This window comes from Poecilia reticulata, linkage group LG8, assembly GCF_000633615.1.
Source record: "Poecilia reticulata strain Guanapo linkage group LG8, Guppy_female_1.0+MT, whole genome shotgun sequence".
Lineage (NCBI taxonomy): Eukaryota > Metazoa > Chordata > Actinopteri > Cyprinodontiformes > Poeciliidae > Poecilia > Poecilia reticulata.
In genome coordinates, this window is record NC_024338.1 from 25,305,105 (window position 1) to 25,316,997 (window position 11,893).

General features: G+C 37.9%; 1 protein-coding gene across 2 annotated transcripts in view; it reads left to right on the top strand.

Annotated features, from left to right (window-relative positions):
* Positions 1 to 11,893, top strand: part of arhgap23a (Rho GTPase activating protein 23a) — an 81,132-nt gene that overhangs the window by 9,428 nt on the left and 59,811 nt on the right. The window contains exon 1 of one of the 2 annotated variants that reach the window (XM_008416958.2): positions 6,701 to 7,050. The exons of the other annotated variant lie outside the window; for it this stretch is intronic. Within the exon in view, the coding sequence (XP_008415180.1) occupies positions 6,997 to 7,050 (54 nt within the window). The 5' untranslated portion in view covers positions 6,701 to 6,996. Of the gene's footprint in view, positions 1 to 6,700; positions 7,051 to 11,893 lie in introns of those variants that run through there. 2 annotated transcript variants of the gene reach the window in all.

Genomic DNA, 11,893 nt, shown 5'->3' on the forward strand with positions numbered 1-11,893 from the left:
GACGCCTCTAGGGCTCGTTTAGGTCACCATGACGATAGTCATCTTGCTCCTTGTGCTTTATTAATGTGACTAAAGACAAATAGTTCCGCAAAAAAAAAAAAAAAAAAAAAATCACCCACAAAGGTCTGAATGTAGAAGTATAAAACGCAGAGTTGGATAGTAAGTAGTAAGTTGAGTATCTTTGTTATAATCTCTACTTTTTACTTTTACTTGAATGAAAATATATTTTCTAAAGTAAAATCCAGAAATTGTACTTTAAGAGTAACAATCTTGTTTTAACCAAAAATTCACCAGACAGTTTTTGTTAAAGTTTCATAAATTTTAGATTGACAGAAACTCATTCTTTTGCCTGCTTTGTAATTATACTATTTATTTTACTTATCTGCATTTTGACTTTTAAAATCCCAACATTTCCACAGAACCTTTAGTTTGATCCATCTGTTGATGTAATTTTTAAATATTAAAGATTTGATCTGTTTCTCACTCCAGTAGACATTTTTACCAAATACTTTTTTACTCTTGGACGGCTACTTTTTACTTTTACTTGAGTAGAAATATGTTAAATTAACGCTACTCCTGCTTGAGTACAGCTGTTAACTTTAAAGTCTGATCCTGGGAGTTTGGCTCTAAGTTTTTCTTCCTGTCTGGACCGAACTGGTCAGCTGTTTCCCTCCTCTCGTGCCAGTTGTCCAACAAGACAAAGGAGGCTCCTCTTTCACGCAGGGACCCAGAGAGGGGGGCTGCAGCGCTGCTTAATCCACACAACGACTGCAGCTTTCTGCGACATAAACTCCTGTCAGCCTCCAAGCCACACAACTTCTGACAAATCCCTGCAAAAACACTAAATCTAAAGTGTTTTTGATCTAGTTTCTAGTGCAAATATCTAATTGTCTAACTAATTTTTCAGCAATAAGATGAGCTTGTTTTAAGTCAATAATTCCTTAGTAGGTCCACTAGCAGATTATTTCACTTATAACTAGTACTTTTTCATCAATATTAAAACAGTTTTGACTTAAAACAACCCATATCTAGCTGTAAAGTACTTTTAAGATATTATCACTCCATGATAGACTGCAAAAACAGCGTTGTTGTTTTTACAGTGATACACTGAATGTCTTGTAAATGCTTCATTACTCTGCAAAAACACAAAATCTTACCAAGTATTTCTAGTCCAAACACTTAAAATAAGACTAAACTAACTTGCAAAATATTTATCAGCAAGAAAAAGGAGCTTGTTTGAGTCAATAACTCCTTAACATTGATGAAAATTTGCAGATAATTTCACTTATAAGGTGGAAAAAAATCCTGTTACAAGTGAAATAATCTGCCTGTGAAAGAAATTATTGACTTAAAACAACTCGTATCTTGCTGAAAAGTTACTCGTAAGTCAGTTTTGCTTTTTTATTCAAGTGTAAAAGAGGTAAGATCCTCTTCTTCGAACACTTTATCTTCAACTTATATCTCTACCCAGCTTCTTATTACATCTGCAGCTCCTCCAGAAACAGAACTGCTTCCTGTATCAGATCAGAGAGAGCGAGAAAACGACACCGTAGCTTGGCAGAGGTTTCACATTGTGTCCTTTTCCCTCTCACTGCTCCAGGAAAATCTTCATTAAATGCCACTGTACCCAGAGGTGTAGTGTGGCCTGCTTGAACAGAGAGCTAAGTGTTGAAGGACTGTACAGACGTTAAAAACGACGTGCCAGCTACACTCCGCCTCAGACATTTGCGGAAAGGACATGAGGGAAGTGGAGTGAAACGGAGGAGATCTGAACGAGGAAAGTGGAGAGACGGGGGAGTAAATGGAGTGATCACAATTAGTATCACAAGATCTGTGAGGCGGCCTAGAAAAATACGAGGGATGCCCAGAAAACGGTCTTAACCAGGTCAGAAAAGGGAGGCGGGGTGAAGATAAGATGATGGTTGTTTATGGGCTGAGTGTGTGTGAGATTATGTAATGAGCTGCAGTCTCTGGATGCTTCCTGCTCATCCCCAGCCGGCTGTGGCCCTGCAGGGGGAAAAGGATCGGGTCGTGTCGTCTCGCATCAGCATCATCAGACCGAAAGGGGGGGCTGACTCTGCAAGTCACGGGGGACACACCCAACACCCCGAGGGTGTGTGTCAGAGAGGAAGCCTGACCCAGAGACGCAGCGAGAGGGGCGAAGTGAGCAGTCCAGTGACAGGCAGTCAAATCCCAACAAAAATATCTACAGAAAATAAGTGAGTTTGAAAGATCACAAGGAGATTTAGAAAGAAAAATATGAAGAAATAAGGAATAAATCAAGAATTTTGAGGTGTAAAATTAGTGACAGACACTCATGTCTGAATAAAAATATACCTTCAGAAAACATGAGTTTAAAAGATTTCAAGGAGAAAATATAAAAAATAAAGAACATTTCTGAAGAGTTTTGCGCTCTAAAATTAGTCATGTGAGCAACAAAGTTAAAAAATATTCAGAGAACATGAGTTAAAAAAAGTTAGAAGATTTGGAAGCAAATATATAAAGAAATGAGGAATGATTTAAGACTTTTACACTATAAATTTATTCATGAGAGCAACATAGTTAGCAGTCTGGTGGCAAACAGTAATGTCAGAATAAAAGAAACGTTCAGAAAACGTGAGTTTGAGAGATTTCAATCAATATTAGAATCATAAATATAAAGAAACACAAAGTGATTCAAGACTTTCACACCATAAATTTAGTTATGATTCAGCTGAAGTATCAATAACAGAAATCCCCTTTTGCTCCCGTTTTGTGTGGGAAAGATGTTGTATCTGCATCTAATTTAGCAGACAATGTGAACAACAATCCACCAAAAACACAAGGTTTGAGTAAGATCACAAAAAGAAGATAAAAGCTGATTTATGTCCAGCAATATGAAACCGTCTGGGTGGAAAAAAAGAGCCTGGAGAGTCAGACTCTGAACAGAGAGGATATAAAGTGTCCATCTGTGGCGTCCCCTCACACTGTTTGACCCCTGAAAGAAAAGGCAGCTTTGTGATCTCTCTCTGTATCACAATTCAGTCCTTCTTAAACCCAGGATGTGTTTTCAAATCCAGACCACATGAGATCTCTGGCTGAACTGCACAAAAAATAAATCTAACTTTTCCACATCGTGTCAAAGTGTGGAAAACCTGCATACTGTGTGTAGCACAAAAAGACTGAATTAACTATTTATGTGCCTTTCCGAACACAGTAGGTTGAATTGGGTTTTAATTAGTGGCGTCAGAGTAAAGGAGGTTTTATACCTTACAGTGCGACAGAAACCGACTTTACGTTCTGCAAGGAAAGAGACTGGAAACGAAAGCTGAGTCAGCAGCTGCTCCTCTTGGATCTCTATGGAGCTAAATTGAGGCCAAAAAGTTTGTTCAAAAGAAAAAATGTAACTGAAGAAAAAGTTTTGAATGACCTTTCCTGTTTTATCAATTTTTCACTCCACGCTGTTGTTTTTTTTATTTGTAAGCAGCTATGAGACGTGGTGAGGAAGTTACTGAACATACTGTTGCTTGGTAACCAAAGTTAGGGGGGGAGGGACTTGAATCTGAAAAATAGTTTTGAACACTATTCTTCGTTTCACATCTCTTTTTTCAGTTTCAAAACTCTTTTTAATTTCAAATAGTTTTTTAAAACTTTTTTTCAAAATAATTTTTGGTTTCAAATCTTATTTTCGGTTTAATTTTTTCAGTTTAAATTTTTTATTTCAAATTTTTTTCACTCTAAAACTTTTTTTAAACTAATTTCCAAAGTAGTCTTTTTTTCTAACTTGTCAGTTTTACAAATAAGTTTTGAAACTGAAAAAATATCTGAAATTGAAAAAAAGTTCAAAATTACTTTTCAGATTCAAACTTTTTTTCCCCCCGGTTTAAATCGTTTTTATTTGAAACCTTTTTAAGTTAAAACTTTTTTCCAACTTTCAGAATAATTTTTGAAACTGAAAGATATTTGAAAAAAATTTTAAGAAAAAAAATGTTCAAAACTCTCAGATTCAATTTTTTATTTCAAACCTTTTTCACTTTAATTTTTTTTTACTTTTTAAATATTCTTTAAAACCTTTTTGAAACTAATAAAACAAGCTCAAAACTCAACAAATATATGAAATTAAAAAAAAATGAAACTGAAAAAAATTGAAACAGAAAAAAAAAATCTAAATTCTTTTTTTTTTCAGATTTTATTTTTTGTAGTTTAATTTCTTTTTGTTTCAAATCTTTTATTCAGTTGATCTTTTTTAAATTATTTTTGAACAAACTTCATGGCCCCAATGTAGCTCCGTAGATTCCTCTCTGTTTCGCCGGTGTTTGACGTGGTTCTGTCACCTCTTGCGGTAATGGCAGCCACACGGGCCTCCATCTTTGAGCAGCTCCTTGTTTTTCTTTAAAAAAAAATCTTTTCTTTTTCTTTCTGCTCTTGTTTTCACCCACTTCACATAATAGCTGGGCAGCCATGAGGATTATTTATAGTATGTCATGTAGTGTAAATTCTTGGCAGCAGACTGAAGTTCCTGTTCTGGTGGTGAGTTAACTTCCCCTCCTGACTGTGTGTTGATTCATGGACAGAATTTATTCTCAGCACGTCTCTCATCACTTTTCCGAGAACGTATGAATTATTCTTTTTTTTCCTTTGGTGTCTTTTTAAAGCTCTTCTGGCTTCTTTCATTGTTCAACCCATTTTCTGCTCCGTTCATCTGTTTATGATGAGTTACAGTTTATGGGTTGGTGGTGGGAGTCATTGTAAACCTAAAGTTATGTCTGATACGCCCAATTTCACAACCATGCGGTTTCTTCTGTAATATATCTTGAGTTATGAGGCCGATCAGTGTGAGAAGATTAGTCTCTCTGATTTATTTGAAAATTAAGATTTAACTGAAATATTGGTTCTTTTAAGTACTTAATTTAAACAGTTTGTGGGATTTTAGAGCAGCTGCAGAAAAAGCTTTATGGGATTATGAAGATGTTTTCTAATCCTTTAAAGATAATCACATTTTATTAAAGTTATTTTTATACGCAACATGTTTCTTAATAAAGCAGGGTCTTTAAACAGAGCTGGCCCAAAACATAAACAAACTAAGCAGCTGCTTAGTGCAAAATGATATTCAACATTTAATTCTAAGTCTGACATTAATTGAGAGAGAAGGTTACCAAAGTTATTTGTATTAGTTAAATGGTAGAATAATGAGATAAATGTGTTTTTAGCTCACTTTAACTCAGATATAGCAAAATGTGAAAAGAAAGTTCAGTCTTGTACATTTTTCTTTGTTTTTGTAAAGTTTTATGAAAATGTAATAGTATTAACTATTCCATATTTTGTACAAAAGTTGCACATAGTCACATATGTACACGTATTATAGACTCCCATAAAATTTGGAAATACATTTTACTTACTTTACTTCTTTTTGTATCAAGATTTTTTTTCTAGCCAATGTTTCTCAAGTTACGGTATTTTGTGACGTGTAAATTTTAAAATCCAAAAGGGTTCAATCTCTAAATCTGGGTAAAAAAAAAAACAAAAAACAGAAGAAAATGTAACATTTATGAGAACAACACTTTTGCTCAAAATAGAAATGGTTTTATATTACAACATTGGGACTTTACCTTTAAACAATTTATAAAAGACCAGCTTTGTCTGACTAATTAATAGCTAATTTTGCAATAATTAAGTTAACTGGACGCATTGCTGTCAAAACGTTGATCATAGATTAAAAAGCTTTTCTGTGTAAACTCTGTGTTGAACTGAAATTCTTGTTTAAACTGCATTTCAAATAACTTTATGAATCACAGGATATGCAAAATGCTTTAAATCTGGAGGAATTTAAATGGAAACTGTTGTTTTTAAGCAGGGCTGGCCACACCCAATCACCACCTGAGTTTTGAACTCTTTTCAAGATTTCACAAGATTTTCAAACAGTAGAAAAATACACTTTTTCAAACATAATCATCAGGATAAACAACACAAAAATAAATCTATTATTATATAATATAATAATATACTTAAGACTAGTTTTGTGAAATTATTACCAAAAAAAATCTTTTAAATGATAACGTAATGAAAAAAACATTACTCATCTATTTTTACTACTACCAACAATTTTTATGTTGATTTTGCACATTGAGCGTCGCTAATTTGTCTTGAGGAGTTTTGCTTTGATCTGATGCTATAAATAATAACAATAGAGCAATTTTTGCAACATATAGAGCGAAATGAATGCAGGAACAGAAATACTGCACAAGCAATTTCATCACAGCAGCTCCTTTCACTCGGGTTTTGGTGCAGCCAGAGGGAGCCCGCACGCCGCTGCTCTGCAGGGCGGAGCGCACTGATTTATTCAACGCACCCTCATGCCGTTTGGTTTCTGTCCTCGGGCGTCAAGGTAACCGCTGCAAGAAAATGGTGTTTCCGGAGAATAATTGCTATAAAAGCCTTTCAAATTCAGTTCTTAGAAATGTTGCTGCTCCCGCGTGAATCCTGTTTTCTGAAGACAATCCATTCTCAAAGTCTGTAAATACTACAAATGAAGCAAGATTACCAGAAGTGACTTCATTGCTGTTTATTTTATTTTATTTACACTTTTCATTTTAGTGTAAACATTTGTTTCCGCCCTTTTTCTGGAGCTTTAGACAAACTCCTTTCCATGACTTTACTTTGAAGGCCGCCTCTCGTCGCTTCCTGCGTCCCGAGGCCGCCGCTGCCGTTTTCCAGGCAGGGATTTAGAAAAGCACAACTGATGCGGTCTGGCGGAAGGAGTAGAAGAAGAAGAAGAGGAGGAGGAGGGGGAGGCAGGGCAGCGCAGTGGACGTCCCGAAAACAACGGGAACAGAGTTGGGATTTTTTTTTTCCTTCCCCCTTTTAGGAGGAAGGAAGTTGGAAAAGTGTTGAACATATAAGTCTGCGTCTGACCGGGGCATTGTTCAGTTTCACCGCTCCCCGAGCTGCCTCTGTTGCCGCTTGCGCTGCAACAAAACTGCGTCTCCTCGTTGCAGCAACAACACTTTCTGCCGTCCAATGAATGGAGTTGCTTTCTGCCTTGTTGGAATACCACCCTTCTCAGAGAACAACGTAAGTACCCGCTTCTGGTTCCGTCCTGCTGCTGGTTTTGGTTTGGACACGGCGGAGCGCGGCGCCGTGGTTTGGTCAGAGAGCGTGATTTCCTAAGAGGCTTAACTAACTCCAGTTTACTCAGCCGCTGTGTACAAACACTCATCGACAGGGTGCACAGAAACCATGTGTTTGAACAGAGTTTTTCTGCCGTTTTCGATCCGCTGTTGTGTTGAGAACTGGTCCAGAGGTTTTCCACCCGGGTTGGGCCAGCCTTTTGTCTCTGCCTTTGGAGGCAGGCGGGACGTCCCGAACTGGGATGCTGCAGGCGTCGATCTCTGGTTCTCGGTTTTTAACATTACATAACATTAGGGATGGGCGATATCACTAAATTTACCTCGATAACAATATCGACAACGGACGATATTACGATATTTCACATTTTCATAAAAAAAAGCGTTACAATTCAAAACAATATTGCCAAAAATACTAAAATAAAGACATCACAGATGTAGTTTTCTTAAATTTTTTTTTTTAAACAGAATTTGGCTAAACAAGTTCAAAAAATAGTTTTTTGTTTTGACCTTTACCAAATATTAAGAGAGGGCGACATCGACTAAGATACATAGGAAAGCAGAAAATGTTAGCAACTGGAATTGGGCTAAATTTGGTGGTAAGTCCCAGTTTGATGCTTTAATATGTGAGGGAAATAGAGCAGTGACGATCTTCAATGTTTGTTTTACTGAAACAACACTCATAACTACCTGTTTTAATAGTTAAAACACCAAATATACAGAAATATGCATTAATAGGCACAGCGCAAACCATTTTAACCGTCAGAAGCTAACATCTAGAGTAGTTATTTCCGCTTTTAGGGCTACAACCAATAGTATTGTGCCAGGATATTTCAATTTCCTTTAAAATATGTAAATATTCTGTATGAAAAATCTTCAACTAGTTATATTTTCCGCAAATAATTTGGTGTTAACGTTCCACAGAAAAATCCACGATTAGCTAAATCAGTCAATACTGAACTATCTTCTTTATTAGCTGGATTATCTACATTCTTTGCATCATAATTTGTACCTGGCATCCCTAAACTGTCTTTTGCATCTTTTTTTTATTGTAAAATGTGCAGAAAGTACCACTTACTGTAACAGCACAGTAAATATGCACTTACCTGATGAACATTCCCAAATGCTACATTTTCCTGACCGGATTAAAATGACACATTAACATTTTGAGTGTCCAACTAATTGGTGCATCTTTATGAAATATTTACTTAAAGTATTTATTTCTCAAAGTAAAAAAAAAAAAGCCTTTACTAGAGAGAGTTTCAGGAGTGATCAGTTTCTGTGTCATAGTGCAGCTATGAGCCAACATGTCAGTCTGGGCTTTGATGTGCTGGTTGAAGCAGCCATGTGGTTCGCTATCCCAGCCTGCTGGTTCTTATATATCCTCTCTAGAATAAAGTGAATGTGCGAGACAGATGCAGAGATTATTTCTTTGTGTCGTCTGCTGTCTGAGTTCGTTCAGCTGTTTGTTTGTGCGTTTGACCCGATAAAGGAGGTTATGTTTACCACTCCCTGCCTGTGTGTTTGCACAGTTTTGCTGTAATTAGGATTCTGTCTGTTTTGCTTTCTGTGTTCGCCAGTCACCTCCTTTTTATCTGTTGTTGCAAAGTTTGTCCCCTCCAGCAAAGACCAACACTTCCTCCTCTGTGGTCACGCTTTAATTGAACCCAATGTGGGCGCTTTGATTGAGCTGTTCGTTCAAACGCGCCAGATTCACTTTCATCTGCTCAACTTTGCCTGTTGGGTAAAGATGAAATGCTTTGTAGGAAACAGAAGCTGTCGTTGTCAATTAAGAAGAAGTTTTCAAGCTTTCTTTCAAAGTAGAGGTGCAACGATTGCAGTTTTCTGGCCCATTTTTAGAAAGCCTGATTCGTATTTTGGCCAATGCCAATTTTAAAATCTGAAATGTTGCTAAATATAGCACGAAAGTTGCTGAGTTGGTAGCGGTGGGGTCTAAATCCCCATATTGTAGTCTTATGCATTTTCTCAGTACTTTATTTAATTTACTGTATTCATTTGTGGTATTTTAATGAATAATAACTATAGTTTGTTTGCCTAGAAAGTCTGGTTTGTTTGTGGAAGTGTGACTGTGCAATTGAGCAACCAAAAACCAAACTCTGGTCTGCCTAAAAACCGAAAACTCGGTTTGGTTGAAATGTACTCTGGGGTGGTTTGAATGCATATTTGAATGTGCAAAAACTGGAATCACAAAAATAAACTAGCATAATGGAAACACACCAATTTTGATTTTGGTTTTATTCAAGTGTATTTTGCAAAATGTTTCCTTTGCGTCACACAAGTCATGTAATCAACAATTGGATGTTACTGCTGGCGGAAAAGACGAAGAGGACAACAGGAAGTGGTAGGAGGATGATGGCCTAGCAGGTTTTCTTCATGACTTATAAACTTTTTCACGTGTGATATTAATAAAGTTTCTTATTTGATGGTAACACCGCAATTGTGAAATTGTGTTTTCAACATTAGTGGAATATCAACAAAGTTTTGCACGTTTGTAATGAAAACAGATTTTAATCTGAAGTCATACAGAGGGACAATGACTCGCCTCTGAATGGCTAAAAACACACAAAAAATTAGATTTTTGAATGTCTGGATTTAAAAACAATTGACGTGTGACTTTAAGCTGCAGGAAATCTCTTAGAAGACGCATACTTTTTCGACAATGCTGTGGATAAAGTGGAACAAATCAGGTCAGATGCAGAACAACACAAGAATCTTCCCATGTTTGTTGCAAAGTGAGTCGGGCTTTAGGGTGTTGGCTCTTCCTCCAAACCTGTGGAGGAAGGGAGACGACTAGAGCGGTTCTGACGGCGTCCAGTGGGACCTGCATAACGTTGTTACTGGTCCGTCTCTAATGTAGCAGTGCTGTGCTTTATGAGGGAATCAATAGAGGCAGAGGGCAGGGTGAGCAGTGCATCTGATGTCCAGTGCTGCATTGTGTCACGTGCCGCCTCAGCGCTTCGATGATGGGAAACACGAGGCTGATTTTATGAACGTTTTGCTTCGAGCTGATCCAGCAGATGTTTAAATCATTAAATCAGCTTCTGATCCTGTGCTACACTCTTTCTGTTGATGCGCGAACAGTTTCGGTCTCTAATCTTCCAAAGATTTATGGGGTCTGCTGAGCACTGAGCGTCTTGCGTCTCCTCTATCTGATCGTTGCACTGCAGACTGACTTCATACTGCAGATGAATCAGCTGGCCTGGGATCAGTTCTTTCTGTCTTCGGAGATTCCCGCACAGCCTGGAAAAAGAATGGAAAAGTGTGGAATCTTGTTTGAGAAGTTTGCAGATCCTGATAAACATGGATTAAAAAATACAGTAAAAAATGAATCTAACTTGTAAGTAGGAGTGGGCAAAAATATTGATTAATTATTTTCCAATTTGACCAAGATGGCTATATGAACTCAGTGTCGCATTTAAAACACCTGGATGTGAAGTAGTCGTCTTTGTCTTCTTCTTTGTTAATTGGTGGTTGCACATTTAGCTGTAGGTTCACATAGTTGATTGGCAGCGCTAAGACCCACCTCCTGGCTCTGATTGGTTATCTGCATTTCTTCAGATAACAGTAATAGCTCAGGGAAAAGGTGGATACGATCTGATTATCTGTCTCATATTGAGCCGTTACGACATGGTTTTAACAAATATGTAAAAAACATCCATCCATCCATTTTCTTTCACCCTTGTCCCTTAGTGGGGTCGGGAGGTGCTGGTGTCCATCTCCAGTTAACGTGGGCGAGAGGCGGGGTCACCTGGACATGTCGCCAGTCTGTCACAGGGCAACACAGACACACAGAGACACACAACCATGCACACACACACTCACACCTAGGGCCAATTTGGAGAGGTCAATTAACCTGACAGTCATGTTTTTGGACTGTGGGAGGAAACCGTAGTACCTGGAGAAAACCCACGCATGCACAGGGAGAACATGCAGAAAGACCGGGGCCGGAAATTGAACCCAGAACCTTCTTGCTGTAAGGCAACAGCTATGTAAAAAACATATTTTTTATAAAAGTTAAACACTGCAGCTTTAAATCCCATGTTTCAGTTTCATTTTTCCACTGTCCAGCTGCAGCACCAATCAGACTCAGCCACAAATACCAACTTGCTCTATGTGGGGGGCTTAAAACACAAACTCTGGGAAGTTCACTCGGGGGTGGAGTTGCATGTTGACCTTGTGACCTTGATGCAGGTGCAGAGAAAATTACACACACATGGATGAAAATCTGAGTGAAAATCGTCTCTGTGGAGAGTTTTACTGTTTGGCCTTCTCGCCGTGTGTTTACACGAGGAAGTCCTTGATGCTGTACAAACACGGGGCTGCCAGAATATAGGTGGGCGAAGGACATCAGTCGTCACTGACCTTGTTTACTGTGGGAAGAGGAGAGCAGCTGCTGCAGCGCGGCTCTGAGCAGGCGCTGTTTGTCTAGCTAATGGCTCTTTATTGATTCTCTTTAGTCGGTCCGTTTACTCGGAAAGAGACCTGAAATAAAAAAGAAATGATGTAAAATTAATCTGTAAGTGCTGCTTAGCAGATGCATCCAGAAAAGTGTGGAGTTTGAAGTGTTTTCCGGATCTGGTGTGTAAAACTGTTTTCCACACAATGAACCTGAATTCCTGAAAATATGTTTAGGATAAAACATTTTTATCGTCCGTCCGTCCGTCCTTTCGTCTATTTATACTCATATAGTCTTTAATCCGTCCATCCATCCATCCATCCATCCATCCATCCATCCATCCATCCATCCATCCATCCATCCATCCATCCAT